Here is a 16,712-nt window from a genome sequence, read left to right on the forward strand (position 1 = left end):
CCAGAGAGTTGGATTTAGTGTGCCTAGAAACATAAAAACAGAGCGAGCCAGAAGGGGTCTCCCGGGCCATCCAGTCTGACCCTCGGTTCCAGCCGGCTCCACTCACGACATGCCCACCGTGTGCATGTCCAGTCTATTCTTGAACACCCGCACCTATGGGGCCTCACCGACCTCTCGTGGAAGCCCATTCCACACCCTCAGGGTCCTGACTGTCAGGAAGTACTTCCTGGAATCCAAACGGAACCTTGGCTCCCTGAGCTTTGCTCCGTTGGAGCGCGTCCTGCCTGCCTCTGCAGGGGAGAACAGGTCTCTTCCCATCTCCATGTGACACCTCCTCACATACCTGTATGTTGCCAAAATCAAAATCAGAGGAAAACAAATGAAACTTCAGGACCTCCAAATAAAATGAAGAGTTGGGCATGCTTTAGACTTTGGTGATTCCTAGGGAACTTCCATTTCCTCACAGTTAATCAAATGTATCCATAAATAATAACATAGCATCAAAGAAAGTAGAGTTGGGAGGGATCAGAAGGCCATTGAGTTCAACCCCCTGCTAATTGCAGGTTAAACCATCCCTCTCAGATGGCTGTCCAGCTGCATCTTGAATGCCTCTAGTGTGGGAAAGCCCACAACCACCTTAGGTAATTGGTTCCATTGTCATACTGCGCAAACAGTCAGGAAGAGCAGTTGATGTCCAGCTGGAACCTGGCATCCTGTAACTTGAGCCTGTTATTCCTTGTCCTGCACTCTGGGATGATTGAGAAGAGATCTTGTTCTTCATCTTTGTGACAGTCTTTGAGGTACTTGTATAGAGCTATCATATCTCCCCTCAGTCTTCTCTTCTTGAGGCTAAACATGCCCTGTTCTTTCAATTCTCTCATGTTGTCAGAGAAATTGTCTCCATTTATATCCACCTCTTTAGCTGGCAGTGACTTATTTATCTGTTCTGCACAAGAGGAAGCACATAAGGCCTGGTTTCCCAGAGCTGTGATTTTTAATATAAAACTGTAGTTACATGAAAGGGTTATTAAAGGCTTTGAACAAAATAGTCCAGGGTACTCTTACTGAGCTTCAAAGCACCTCAGATACTTTAGCACAGTGTCAGTTTTGAAGAGGATGTGAAGGCACTGGGAACCTGAGAGGACACAGTCTTTAGATCACAGTAATTTCTTATGTAGTTAGGCACAGTTCCCAGCCTCTAGTCTACAGATAGTAACAATCCAGTGCTGAGTTTGTAAGAAAATAGTACTGGACAAACTCAAAATAGATGAACTAAAAGGATGTCCGGGCTTTTACTCTGTTTTGTGAGGCTGGGGACAATAGTATTGAATATCATGTACACCTTATCCCTAAATATATGACAAATGCTTTGATAAATATTAAAATAGTAAACACAATTTGACATTCAAATAATTCATATTGTAGTAGAAAATTAAGAAATGAAAACAATAAATTCCATGCTAGGTTCCTTAAAGCACTTCTGTTAGTGGTCTGAGGAATATGTATTGTGCCTTCTGTAAAATCTAACTGGACAATTGGAAAAGTTCTCCAGGCTATATACACGAGCATTTTTAAGGCATAAAATAAAAAATATGTGAGATAAAATAGCAGAATAAGAAAACAACAGATTAAAGCCAATCACAAAGACTACGTCAGTTTGCCAGATCTAAAAAGAACTGAAATATTTAAAATTAGAATCTGGAGAAGAAAAAATGGTCTTCATCGGACATCAAATTGGTTGCAATGGAGATGTCTGAGTAGGGTATTCCATAGCCAAGGTGTTAATACTGAAATGACGCTATCTAAGAAGTTCCTCATTGTATCCTTACTGCGTACCTCTGCCCAGGGAAGGGCCACAAAAGATGATAACTGAATTCTGAAGAAGTCAGATGACAGATAAAGAATAAAGCCAGTTTTTAGATTATATAAAGTATTTTATTTTACTTTTTTGATTTCTCTCTAAGAGGAAGAATACTTTAACTTGTAGTTCAGTACAAGTAAACCCCCATAAGCATGCTTATATCCAAGTAAAATTCTGTGGATGTACTTGTGTATGTGTTGAAGCCTAACAGTGCAGACTTATACATGTTTAATCAGACATCAGTGAAGAAAGCAAGAAAACATGGCTGTAGGTCTCATAATCAAAATAATAATGTTGAAGTTTTAGGCCCCAATCCTATGCAATGGGAGTAGACTCTACTGGGAACAGTGGAACTTTCTTTTTAGCATCTACATGAAACTGCTGGGTGAGGTCATCAGAAGGTGTGGGCTGAGTTGCCATCAATATGCTGATGACACTCAGCTTTACCTTTCTTTTTCATTGGATACAGGTTTGGCAGTGGATGTTCTGAATTGGGGCCTGGCCTCAGTAATGGATTGGATGAGAACTAATAAACTGATACGTAATCCAGATAAGATGGAGATACTGTTGGTGGGGAGTCTGTCTGTCTGGATGGGTGACATCTTGCCTGTCCTGGATGGGGTCACATTCCCCCAAACAGAGCAGCTTGGAGGTGCTTCTGGACCCTGAATTATTCAGGTGGATTTGGTGGCCAGGAGCACCTTCTATCAGCTTAAGCTGATATATCAGCTCTGGCCATATCTGGACAGACAATGTGCTCTACATGGGACTTTCCTTGAAGATGGTCTGGAAACTTCAGTTGGTCCAGAATAGGTGGCCAGATTGTTAATAAGGTCTGACAGATATGATCATATAAAGCCAGTCCTTTGCCGTCCTCACTGGCTCCCAGTTGAGGTCTGGGAGCCCAATTCAAGGTGTTAACACTGAGGTTTAAAGCCCCAAATGGCTTGGGGCCAGGCTATCTAAAGGAGCACCTCTTCCCATATGAACCCACCTGGCATCTTAGATCTTCATCTGAGGCTCTTCTGAAGGAGCCCCTCCTCAGGAAATAAGGACGTGGTGACACGAAGAAGGGCATTTTCTGCAGTGGCACTCTGGCCTGGAACAAGCTCCTCAGAGAGGGTTGCCTGGCCCCCTATCTATATTCTTCTAGGTGCCAGGTGAAGACCTTTTTATTTTGATGGTGTTTTAATTGCTAATTTGTTTTAAGAAGTATTTTAACTGTGGGGTATGTTATCAGTTTTGTGCATTGTATGTTGGTTTAAATATGCTATTATTATTTGTAATGTTTGTTTTTATACTGTATTTTATTCTGTATTTTTGTTGTTCTAACCCACCCAGGGAGCCTTATGGCTAATGGGGTGGGGTAGAAATCAAATAAATAAACTTCCTTCTACATAAATATGCATAACAATATGTTTGGGAAAGTATTTTATAAATATTAGGCATTATTCTTAATAGTTATAACTTTGTTTGATTGAGGTGCACTATTTTGCAAATATTATTACTTCGTTTCCCACTACTGTCCTTTCCTCTCTGTTAGACTTCATTCAGTTTATCCTGGGCAACTTACCTATTAGCAAAGCATCCAGAAGTGCAGCATTCTATTTATAAAGAAATAGTTAGCAATCTGGGGAAGGATGAAGTCCCTGATGCACAGGATATCCCCAACTTGCCCATGGTTAGAGCTCTTCTCAAAGAAACCTTAAGGTAAGTATAGAAAAATTTAGCTGACAGAAGGTTTTGTAGCATTCTTGTTACAGTGTATCCATTTAAATCGTAATATTTCTGTTTTTTCTTTATTTCTATACTGGGGTATTCTGGGTATTTGAAGATGTCTCATTCAAGAAAACTTATGGGTGTATTTCTAGGCACATTCTAAAGAGTAAGTTCCATTGAAGCTAGTAGTGTCTCAGTAAACATACACTGAAATGAGAGAGAATCTAGCTAAATGCAATAGAACTGTTAACTGATGCTACTTGGACCCAAGTTCTGCCTCTAACTTACACCAGTAAGGCTAGACATAAGGAAACACCTATTTAAATAACTTGCTTCCATGTCAGAGAGGGGAAAACAATACTATTCAATCAGCTGTTCAGGAAAGATGGCTTCCTAAGGAAATACACACAAAAACAATTAAGATGTCACAGTTTTATGTAACTTTGGATTGAAGTAGTATATGCAGAGATGTAGAAAATTACTTCAGCTGCCTGATTTGAAAGGAAAAACTGCTTATGTAGTGGCAATTGGGCTTGGAGAAGCAAGATGCAGTGTTCTGAATTTGTTCTGGACTCTGTCCCCTAGTGGCTTTTTCTGGCAGTGAAGTTCTGAAGCTCCAACCTCTGCAAACACACATTTGCAATTCTGCAGGAAGAAAGCCTCTTCTTGGGTACATGAGATTTAGAGGGGAGAAGGAGTTAAGATGATAATGTATTCCACTTCCCCACACCCAATCTCCCTTCCATTTGTAGCTTGGAACTCTGTGAAGAAGAAAGAAGTACATTTGCATCTGCCCCTGGTTTCTCTCGGAGATGTTTGCAAAATAATAGTGGCAGACTGAGGCCAGTGCTTTAAATGAATAATTGAACTCCTGATTACTCTTTTATCAATAGCACTGTGACCAGTTAATTATACCTGTTCTGCAGATGAATAAGCTGATGCAGAAAAAAATATTGTTAAAACCAAAGGCAGAGACAAAACTGTGGAGTTTCTCACACTGGTGTCATGTTTGGAGGTGTAATTAGAGAGTGTTTTTTTTTTTTTTAAATTAACCCCACTAAGCTGTGGACTTGAGTCTTGCTTCCTCACATACTAGATCACTGCTTCTAATTACTTAGGTGCAAATGTAATCTCAAAGGCAGCTGGAGATGGATATATCTAATAAACTTGTGCACCATAACCAAAGGGGCGCACTTCATTGTAAGATAGCCTTTGGAGCATCTTTTCAAAGTAGGACATGTTAGGGCAATCAAATCCTAGCTTAAGAAAGTAGGATAGGCACAAACATCATGCACTGGCCTGCACTCCCTTCCCTTTGCATGAACAAGAGAACAAGCCAGAAGGCCACACTTAACCGTAGCTTGATGTTATGTGCAGACCAAAAGCTATGGTTAGTAGCTTCCAAACAAACTGGGATTCATAAGCCAAGTTTAATTCATGGCTTCATAGCCTGGGTTTTTTGAAGCCACCTATTCACAGGTACCAGATAGGAACATAATGGTAAAATATACAGTTAACTGTACCTTCCTTCGTTTTCTCACTTGTGTGGAGAGATGAGAGAAACTGTATGTGCTGTATGTGGGTATATGAATATAATCCCACATAATCTTTAATCTTCTAAACTGGGCCATTGTTTTTATCTGTAGCATATTTCAAAACTGCTATGGTTCTTTAAATTCTGTGAATGTATTGCATAATGTACTCCTAATCCAAGTATAAATCCTGTATACTACATCATAAGAATTGCCTTATTGGAATGCACCATTAATTAATTTGGCTCAGCAGTCAGGCCTGGATCAAGGTAATTGGAAACCATGGTCCTTAGAATGAGTAGTGTGACCTGTGGGCTTCCATGATGCTAGGATGGCCAGATTCAGAAGAGGCAGGGCTCTTGCACTTTAGTAACTAGAGAAGGGGAATTTTATCAGATGGTTGTGTAACTCTCATGAAAATGCACCTTCTGAAACTCCTTTTATGCAACTATTAAAGGTACAGGAATCCTGTCTTTGGCTACCCAAATGCTCCCCTTCCTTCCCTCTTCTCAATTTCCTTATGTAAGAAGAGAAAATTGAAAAGTCCACTGTATTTTTGAGCCAAACAAAGTTCATTGTTATATCTCAACTCAAGAAACTATGATTTGTTCTATCCATGGTTAAAGCAAACCATGGTTGAACTATGACTTGATATTCAATTGTTTTAATGTTAATTGTTCTTAGCTAGAGCAAGCTACATATAAAGAGCTATGCTGGATCAGACCAAAGGTCTATCCAGAATGATATTCTGTTTGAAGAGTGGCCAAACAGATACCCATGGGAGCCCCACAAGCAGGGCATGTGTGTAACATCCTCTTCCTGTTGATGTTCCTCAGCATACTGTCTTTGATACTGGAGGTAATATATTACCACCATGGTTAGCAGCCATTGATTGCCTTAACTTCCATAAATATGTTTAATTCTCTTTTGCAACTGTCCAGCTGGTGGCTATCAATACATTTTGTGGCAGTGAGTTCCATAATTTAACTCTTAAGATTGGTAAACAAGTACTTATCTATTAGTTTACTAATTTATTAGGTTATTTCTTGCTTACCTTGTATCAAAAGATCTCAGGGCACCATACAATCAATTAAAATACATTTATTTAACATTAAATCATAAAACTACAGCAAACCCTCACAATTCAACACAACAATCTGTGATGAGTCATAATCAAGGTATGGTTACTTAAAAAATGTTTGGGTGAATAGCCTGGTCTTAACTGGATGCTGAAAGGAAGCCAACAGCAAGAGGAACTGTTCCGGGTCAGGGAGGAGGATACAACTTCATTTAACTGTCCTAAATCTTCCATTCAGCTTCATTGGACTGTTTTATCAGGACAACAGAAAGCAAGTTGCAGCCTGAGGCAAAGAATAAGATGGAATCCCTTCCCAATGCATATACAAAAGCTGAGAGGACTAGCAGTTGAATTTGTTTTTAACATTGATTAATTGACACCGTACCTGAAAATGGGTTAAGTCAATGGTGCAAAATAGCGCGGATGTTACACAGGTCTTCAATACTTTTCTGCTGCCTCCCAGAATCTGCACCTTGATACAACTGCTTTACTCTGCCTAAAGATATGCCTGGCTCTGGATGTGATGAGATATGGAGGAAAACTTCCTCCACAGAATGCATAATTTTATACACTTCTATTGTGCTTCCCCTTAGTCACCCTTTCTCTAAGCTAAGCAGCCCCAAATGTGTTAAGACCCCTTTGTCTGTAGATAACCAGAAGCTGTGGTGAGTTCAAGTGTTAAAGCAAAAGCCACCAGTCTCCTCTTGTGCATGGAGGAAAGGGAGTGCATAAGACTCGTTCTTGTAAGAGGAAACCATGGTTTCCCATGATGTCTGGATCAGAATTCTGACTCCAGCAGTGGCCAGCTGCATGCCTCCAGCAAGATCACAAGAGGTATCCTTTATTGCTCTGCTACTGGTTGCTGTTCGGTGTTTTTGTGTTAGGAAGTATATTGTCTTTGAACATAGATGTTCCTTTTCTAATTAGTATTGCTAATGTTAATTAATAGACGTATTCTCCATGAACTTTCTTGATCATTTTACAAAGTAATTTTATTCCAGCAGCCATCATAATGCCAAGTGGCCATGAGGGAAAAGCAAGATATAGATTTAATAAACAAGCAAATATGTATTTCTTGAGTTGATTATGAGTTTCAATGGTTCTTCAATCATTTTCTTATTTCAAATATTAGCAATTGGGGAAAAAATAAGTTTCTCCCTCAAACACTAAAGCTATTTCATATGCCTTCCAGCAGTACAATCCTATACATGTTAGTTACTTAGAAGGAAGTCCCATTGTGTTCAATGGAACTTATTCTCTTGTAACTGTGTTTTTAGGATTACAGCTGTTATTGTTTTATTTTAATTTTATATTCTTTTGATATTTATAAAAAGAATATTCCATATTCTCAATCCTTTTGGGCTATCTTGTGCACACTTATCAGAGACTAACCCTCTGAATATGGTGGGATTTACTTTTGAGAATAAATGTATAGTATTATACTGCATTATGTTCTTTTCTATATTATCTCCATCTCAGCATTATTCTTCTGGAAACAGGGTAGCCTACACACAATATTTCAAAATTGTTCAATACAGATATATAAAATGGTATTAAATATCTGTTGGATTTTAGATCATTTTTTATAGCGAACTTGCCTTCTTCAATGCTGTAGTGCACTGAACATTCAGTCATGCACCCAAGAGCTTTCCTTGTGGGGCTACTGTCAGTTTAAAATCTATTGGTGAAACTAGTATCGCTTTTTTAATTTATTTTTTGTCTGTTTATCAGGTTACCTCTATCATATTATATCTGTCCTTCTATTGTCCAGTCATCCACTTTGGGGAGGCTTTTTTGGGGTGGGACTCTTTGCAATCACTTTATTTTTTGACATCTTAAATAATTTGGTGTATCTATGGCTGTGGCTACCTCACTGTTGAGATTGTTTGTACAAAAATTAAATGGCATCCATGAGACAAATTCTTGGGAGACCCCTATTTATTTGGCTACCTTGTCAGAAACATTTGTCTATTCCTGTCGACTGTTACTGTGAAAATTTCATAGGAGCCATGGATAGAAAGGAAGTTTGTCAACAGCTGTTTAAAAGTCTAAGCACATAGAGTTTACTGAATTACCCTATCATTACCTCTATTCTTGTGAGCACCTTCAAAGAATTCTAAGAAATGTATTATACGAGCACTGACTATTTTGGCACTTATTTGTAGGTTATTTCCAGTATTACCAGGAAATGGTAGAGTAACCCAAAAAGATATGATTCTTGGAGGATACCTGATACCTAAAGGGGTGAGTAGTATAAAAGATTTATGAAAGGAGTGGGAAAGGGGCAGATGATATTTCCTGTACGAAGAAACCAGATATTTTGTGAAAGTCTAGTTTAACCTAAATTAGGTGAGATCATTAACTGAAAACTTAAAGTATTATTGACTTTTCATGCTAAAATACTTAAAACAGTTGAGGAATAGAACTCAGATACCTTAGTAAAGCAGCTGAAAAGAGCTCCATTTTTGGAAAGAATTAAACCTGTTAAGGTTAGACAGAATGCCTACCATAAAATGAAAACTCTTCCAAAATTGTATTTTTTGTTTTAAAACTTTTCAATGATAATTCCTTTAACGTGGTTTTAAAAGTGGCAGGAAATATTGGAGTTTTAATTAATGCTAGTGAGATCACATTATTTCTTTATTGATAAGCAGAAGAGGGGTTTTTTCAGTTTTCCAAACCTTAATTATATTATGACTCTCTTCAAATGAAACGATTCTTTTAATTATTCCTTTAATGTTAAAGAGTACCATGATGGAACTCCTTCCTGATTCCCTACATTTGTGACCCTTTTCATTCTCAACATTAAAAAAAATTAGAATTACTAAAAGTTGCAAATTCTTTCTTGGAAACCACATTGAGATTATGAAGAAAGCTGCCCCATACACCCCCCTTTTTCCTAACCCAAGAAATTCAAACAGTTTAGGGCCTGAGAGGCAAGACACCTTTATAGACTAACAGTTGTATTTGAGAAAGGCAAATTCATCTCACACTCTGAGATAGCTGAATTAATGCAGGATCTTTACATTGCTATAAAAAAATCCAGTTAAAAGTTTTGCATCTGTACAGTTGAATAGAATTATAGCAACAAAATCCCTATCCATCTTTGAGAGTCATTCTGTAAGAACAACTTCTGTCTGTGTGGTTGATAAAGAGCAGACACATAAAAGCTGCACAGCAATCCACACTTGCAGCTGTGGATGATTGTAGTGGACAAGGCTCCTCATTGGCTTATAGTCACATCCAAAGACCAAGTATATCTCTGATCACATATTTTACCAGTATAAAGATGCTAACAGCCACTTTCTGCCATTAGGTCACACTATACTTCTACTGTCTTTTCTTGCCCTTCCATTATGCTATGATATGATGGGAGTGGGTTATAAACAATGCATTTTGCCCAAGTGTACCTGAAGATGCATGTCGATCACCCATTCAGCAATGCTCCACCAAAAGGCAGGTTGATGCTGATGAAATAACTGACTGAAGCATCAACAGCAACATTTGGCATTCCTTTCTCAAATTCACCGTGATTTGTTCCTTGAAGAATACCATCCATTTGAATTTGCTTTGAGTTACAGCTTGTGTTTTGATTGCTTTGTGAAATCTGTTAGCTACATAAGATGGATCTAATGAGACCAACTGTGGATATATGGGTTGTTTCTTTCTAGACTTCTCTGGAGTTCTAGATAGAAGAATCAGAAGCCCAGAACAGGTTTTTTTTTAATGGTCATGTACAAGTCCACAACTGTATAGTTTTCAATAAAAACTATGGGCAGCTTCCTCTACTGTGCCCCCATTCGTTCCATTAGGCCAGTGGGATTGACCACTAGCAGATTGGGGAGTTACTGCTTCATAAAGTTAAACTGGAAATGAGTGGCAATGCCCTTTTCCATATCTGAACTGATTAGCAGAGCTCCATTTTATGAACTCTGCTGACTTTCATTCCAGAGACTAGTGTTTCTGCTTATTTTCTGGTTAAGAACCGCACACTCCCAATTGCATTAACAGGGAGTCCCACTAGCTCATGGGCACAGTAGGACTGTATATCTATCTGTAAATATATATTTTGTTATCAAATAATGGCACATAAATGAGCCTTTTCAGTAATGGGACCTACCCCCTAGAACAATGTCCCACAAGCACTTTGGTAGGCAGTAATCGTGAAGATACGCCCGTTTATTCAGGCTTTCTCTGATGTGTATTTGCGCATCTCTGTTTCACTGTTTCTGTAGTGTTTTCAATATAACTATTATTTTATATTGCTCTTATAATGGCATTTATATTGTATTTTTGTGTGTTAGAAATCTTAGAATATCAGTCAGTATCTAAGTATAATCATTCTGTTTTGTCTTTGATACTGGGCAGCCTCTATGTTTATGCAATGTAAGTAGCACTAATGTGTTATGGCAATAGGATAAGCTAATGTGGCATGTTTTCCTGGGAAAACCAGTTGACACTGTTGCCATTATGCAAGGAGTTATTTATACTGGTGCTACATAAATTGTGTCCTGTGTAAAGTTGACCCACTGAGATTGAATTAGACTGACATTGAATAAAACCTTTGTCAATAATCGGATATTCTATATAAGAGTGTAAAACTGGAAATTATAAGTAGTTTGTAAATGTGTGTGTTTGTTTCATTAGACACAACTGGCACTCTGTCATTATGCTACTTCATATCAAGAAGATAATTTCCCACTAGCAAATAAGTTCCAACCTGAGCGCTGGCTAAGGAAAAGCAATATAGACAGGGTGGATAATTTTGGTTCCATCCCCTTTGGTTATGGTATTCGGAGTTGTATAGGAAAGAGAATTGCTGAACTGGAAATTCACCTTGCGGTAATACAGGTTAGTAGCTTATAACTACAATGGCATATATAATTGCTGTATAAAACATCTGAAATACATTTTAAGAGTACAGAGCAGTGCTTTTTTTGTAAAAAAAAAAATGGTGCCGGAACTCACTTCACCGGCAGTAAGCACGCAACCACACACACCAACCCCAAGCCGAGCAGCGGAGCAGCGTCCCACCTTCACTATCTCACTATCAGATAGCAGACACACAAGCAGCCTGCAGGCACGACGTTAATGATATTTGCTGCTGATCTGCTATGATTCAAAATCACTTCATAAAATCCATTGGAAAAAAAAGGTGTCGGAACGCTGTTCCGGTGCATTCTATGACAAAAAAAAGCCCTGGTACAGAGTATTATTTTAAGAGAATTCCCTGAATCAACAACAGCTTTTTTTCCAAGTGGGTCTGTTCACATGTTGCTGTAAGTTCTTTGGAATTGTTATGGATTGGGAAGGGTGATTATTTCTCCTCCTTGAGGCACCCTTTTTAAAATAAGGGTTCTTTATCCAAGAAAAGAATTACTGCTACACTGGCACCAGTCAGAATGGATCTCCTGACACAGCCTAATCAGTCCTGTTTCTATTCCCAAGGACTTCTCCTTTCATCTGCACCCTAGGGGAAAAAAATAACAAGGGCTTCTTGTCCCCGCATAGCCAACCCTGGTCTCTGCTGTTTTCCTACTTGCACAACAGAGATGTAGCATTTCTGGGGGCAAGTTGTGAAGTGAGTAAAAATGCCGGTGTTTGGAACAGGGTAGTTGGAAAAATGCCCTTATGAGAGCTCTGCCAGCCTGTGCTATTCCAGAAACGAGTGTTTTAGCTCATTTTGGGTTGCCCCTGAAAGTGCTAAACCTGTGTTCTTCGAGTGGCAGGTGGCACTTGCAGAGGAGAGCTGGCTGGCTTGCTGTTCTAGGGCAGGCGCCATTAGATACAGGCCTCAAGTGTCACTGTGCATTTCCTTGCCCAAACCTGAGAAACAAATCGTAATGAATCCAATGAATATCCTGAAAACACAGTATTAGTTTTGTAGCTGTGTGGGAAAGATTTAACATGGGGAAGAGTTTAGTGACCATTCCCATTTAAAGCAATGTAGCAAAATGCCCAAATCTGAAAATGTTTTTATTTGAGTGAAAATGGAAGTCAATAATCACACACCCAGAGTTATAAATGCAAGAGATGAATATACTGAATTGTGGAATTATATACTGCTAAATACAGTCTTCACATTGAATTATAAAAGGAGTGAGGAATCTCCATATGACAATAGCTACATTTTTCATTCTTTTCCTAAGAACTTTCAGGAAATCCACAGAAAACATAAGGGCAATGTTAGGTATATGCAAATTTAGGTACATGAAAAGTGGTATTGCTTGCAGAGGGATCCTTAATGTTCCGACTTCAAATCAAGTCCTATTTAAGTTCAGTGGGCTTCACTCTAAGGTAAGCATGCTGAGGATTGCAACCTTGGTCTGACTTTGGACTTTGCAAAAACAACCGTGTGCAGCCAACACATGGATCAGTGAAAATGAGGTTCTTCAAAGTATATCTGCTTAGCTCTACCAAGCCTAGCCAAACTTTTGATAGAAGCTCTCCCTGTCTCTCTTCCACTTCCTTAGATGGAAGTGCTTATGGAATCCTACATTGCTATGCTGGAATTGCTTGAAAAAAATCTCCCTTGACCTCTCTCACCTCTTCAGTATTAGAACTTGTAGTAAGAGAATCAAATTGATCAACAGTAGGTCCAGAGTGGACAAATTATTTATTTATTTATTTATTTATTTATTTATTTATTTAAAACATTTGTATGCTGCCCAGTTGTGCACAGCACAAATGAAAGTACAGTTACATAAAAGCCTATTGAATTATGGAATTTACTGTCACAACATGGATAATGACTGATGGCTTATGTCTTTAAAAGACCAAAAGACATTATGAAGATAGATTTTCAAAGTTAGCCTCTGGCTTCCACTATCTCAGTTTCCCATAAGTACCTCTGTGCAGGTTACTTGTTCTTAGTGACCAACTGTGTCTACCCATGTGTTGTGAGCTAGTTGTCCCCCTTTGCTCTACCAAAATAATAGACTGTTCTTTGGGGGAAAAAAGCTCTGAATTCTCCAATGCACTTCCAGTAAGTACAACCAACAAGGATGAGTCTCTGAACATGCACAGAACAGTTCATTGAACCCAGTTGGAGAACCCTACATCTGGGATCCTTTCCTCTAGGAAGAGTCCCTTGGAAGTGGTCTAGCCAATTTTCTATAGACCAACCCGCTAGTTGGCTAGCTCTTCTTTACCAATGCCATGTCATGGGGTCAAGAAGCGTAGCAGCCTTGTTTAGTTCCTGGAAATGCTTTCCCAACTCTCATCCAACAGCTGCAAATCCTGGCTATTCTCAGAGTCCACCTGAGCACCTGTGGAGCATAGCCTTGAGAGAAGCTCTTCCATATCTATCATCTCAATGTCTGGGGCCCCAGTTTCCCAGCCCCACCTCATCTGACAAGTCTAGGTTGGCATGACGTGGGAAAATACAGCAAGAACGACTGCCCCCCTCATTCCCAACACCATGGCAGCCAGGTTATAGTTATGCAGTTTATGAAATATCTCAATGTGCCCACAGGCTGAATAGTTTGCCTACCCTGTTCTAGCATGTTTACTGGATTTTACAAAATGTAAAATACTGTTAGTATTACAGTTACCTTTCTCTCACACACTTTTTATTGATTCTGGTATTCTCCCACTTGTTCTCCCCAGCTTCTTCAAAGATTTGAAATAAAAATTTCTCCGAAAACTAAAACAGTTCATGCCAAAACCCATGGACTATTGACTCCTGCAGATTCCATCAGGGTGAAGTTTGCTGACAGGAAATGAGAGTAGAAACTAGAAGAATTGCCCCAGCTCTGGCAAAATGTGCTGAAGATCCTTAGCCGTGATGGGATTTCTGAAATCAAATGTTGATGCCTACCTAATGGTTTATGAAAAACTGCTTCCTGAAAGGCATTTTTTTTACACAGAACATTATGTAAGTACATATCAAAATCTATTTTTCCCCATTCTGGGAATCTAGTTTATCTTTGGAAGACAGCATAAAGGCAAGGATTCAAGATCATATGCTGAAACACATTGATATCATTGGATTGTTTTCCTATGAGATACCTTAGGAAGTACTGAGACGTTAATGTTAATTCTAAATTCCAGCAAACAGCTGTGACCACTTTATCATGTCTTTCCAAATTGTTCCCCATTGTTAGGCAATCGCCTGAGATAAGATCCAATGATCTGTCTGGTAACTGAGATGTGTAACTGGTGTCTTCAGGATATTTGCAATTAACACATCAGTAAGCTGCAAGATGAATCCTGATTTGAGCTGTGTGTTTCTTCATACCAGTGCCTTTTTTGGAAATTTTTACCTTGACGACCCTTCCTTTACAGATAGTTTTATATATCATTTATAATGGATTAAAACATAGCGGGATGGTTTGAAATATAAATACATGTTAAAGAATTTTTCAAATCTAAAGTCTGTGTAGTTCTAATTATTAAATGCTGTTTCCTGAAAGCTTTTTAATTAATACACAATAGGCATACAAAGTTTATGTAAAATTTAACTGAAGCCACATAAAAAGTAAAAGAATAAACTTTTCCATTTCTCCATTTTATTGGCAATGACTGCAAATATAGCTTTCTTTTTAAATAAAGATTTTACTTTTATCCTGACAGGGTTTTAAAAAACTGGATACAGGATATGCTGCTTACATTTCCATACAGTTTCCTTTTTTATGTGGACTACTGCCCTCTTTAGGAGAGATAGGGAAATAACATGGTGTTTTTGTATTTGAGAAACGTGCACTTTGTAGTTGCTTATCTAAGCAATTTTATAGCTAGGGACAACTATAGGAGAAATTTGTTCTTGAGGCTTTTATGGAAGACAACAATAAGACACTTACTGTTAAGCTTTATTAAGGAGAATGCCTTACACTGAAGTCATTTTAGGCCATCAGCTACACATTTTGCTAACAGGATGGAACATGGATATTTTAATTCTCTGTGGGCGTAATATGTGAAAATCATTAACTTTAAAACATTTACATTACATATTTCAAGGCACCCGATCTTCTTTTATTTACCATTACTTTTTCTAATATCAGCTTTGTACTAATTTTCCAAATGTATGAGAATATGTCCAAGTTTCTCAGGAACCCATCTGTATTTCTGAATATTGTACGAAAAGAAAAATTCAACAGAGAAACTTGTCCTGCTTGCCTTCAGTATTTAAACCTGCTTCCAGGAAACTCTGCTTAAGTGTGATTCAAACACCTGGTAAACTCTGTTTCTTTATGGTTTGAAATGTTGCATTACCTGTCTTTTTAAATTATAATAGTTTACTGGCATTCCTTTGTAGGTTAATATTCCATATTATATAAATGGAATTAAAGGGATGATGTTTTAATAATTTCCTATAATTAATAAATACTTGGAATTACTTCAGTCAGTCTCCCTATCTGTCCCTTAGTCATAATAAAGGACCTGTGTGTCACCCTTGGTTTTTGCAATATTCTTGTACAGAATCAGATATAGTAAAATCAGGAGCCATACAGGGCTACCTTGCATTAGGCATGCAAAGCAAATGATCTTCAATTTACAGACTCGCTCAAAAGACTAATGTGATTGTCCTCAAAGGAACAAGTACACTGCTGGCTGGTATGGAAGATCCTCAGAATAACAATTCAGAGATACATCTTTAAAATATATTCACTAATTTAAGATGTGCAGATGAAGCTATGCAGATGACACCACACTAGTGGCAGAAAGCAGCAATGACTTGAAATGATTCCTGATAAAGTGAAAGAAGAAAGAAGGACTGCAGCTGAATGTTCAAAAATAATGTCCACCGGACTTGTTAATAATAAGGAAATCAAAATTGTGAAAGCTTTCACATACCTCCACTCAGTCATCACTTCAAAGGAAGATTGCAGCCAAGAAATGCCAAGAAGACTGAGACTTGGAAGGGCAGCAATGAAGGAACTAGAAAAGATCATCAAGTGTAAGGATGTTTTACTGGAGACCAAGGTCAAGATCATCCAAATGATTGTGTTCCCAAGCACAATGTATTGGTGTGAAAACTGGATACTGAAGAAAGCTGCTAGGAAGTAAATCAATGTGTTCAAAACATGGTGCTGGAGGAAAGCTTTGCAAATACCCTGGACCAACAGAAAGACAAGCAAATGGATCCTAGATTAAATCGAGTCAGAGATTTCCTTAGAAGCAAAAATGACAAAACTAAGGCTGTCATACTTCAGACACATCATGAGAAAGCAAGACTCCCTAGAGAAACATAGAACATAGAAACAGAGCGAGTCAGAAGGGGTCTCCTGGGTCATCTAGTCTGACCCTCGGCTCCAGCTGGGTCTGCTCATGACATGCCTTTCCCTAACATGAGAAGATAACCATGTTAGGGAAAGTCAGAGGCAGAAGATGAAAGGGAAGACCAACTGTGATTGGTTTGAATCCGTAAACAAAGCTAGAGCCTTGAACTTGAAAGAGCTGATTGGAGGTGTCATGGACAGACATTCATAGTATCTTTCATCCATAGTGTCACCATAAGTCGGACATGATGGCACAAATTAACAATATAATATCCAGTTTTTAAAAATTAGATATAAAGATT

The 16,712-nt window shown here is 38.4% G+C and overlaps 1 protein-coding gene across 1 annotated transcript in view; it reads left to right on the forward strand.

The window, feature by feature from the left end:
• Positions 1 to 13,915, forward strand: part of LOC123027473 (cytochrome P450 27C1) — a 35,572-nt gene extending 21,657 nt beyond the window's left edge. The window contains exons 6-9 of the mRNA XM_044438386.1: positions 3,405 to 3,571; positions 8,356 to 8,434; positions 10,838 to 11,041; positions 13,799 to 13,915. Of these exons, the coding sequence (XP_044294321.1) occupies positions 3,405 to 3,571; positions 8,356 to 8,434; positions 10,838 to 11,041; positions 13,799 to 13,915 (567 nt within the window). The remainder of the gene's footprint in view (positions 1 to 3,404; positions 3,572 to 8,355; positions 8,435 to 10,837; positions 11,042 to 13,798) is intronic.
• The last annotated feature ends 2,797 nt before the right edge of the window (positions 13,916 to 16,712 follow it).

This window comes from Varanus komodoensis, unplaced genomic scaffold (assembly GCF_004798865.1).
Source record: "Varanus komodoensis strain SLA01 unplaced genomic scaffold, ASM479886v1 scaffold32, whole genome shotgun sequence".
NCBI lineage: Eukaryota > Metazoa > Chordata > Lepidosauria > Squamata > Varanidae > Varanus > Varanus komodoensis.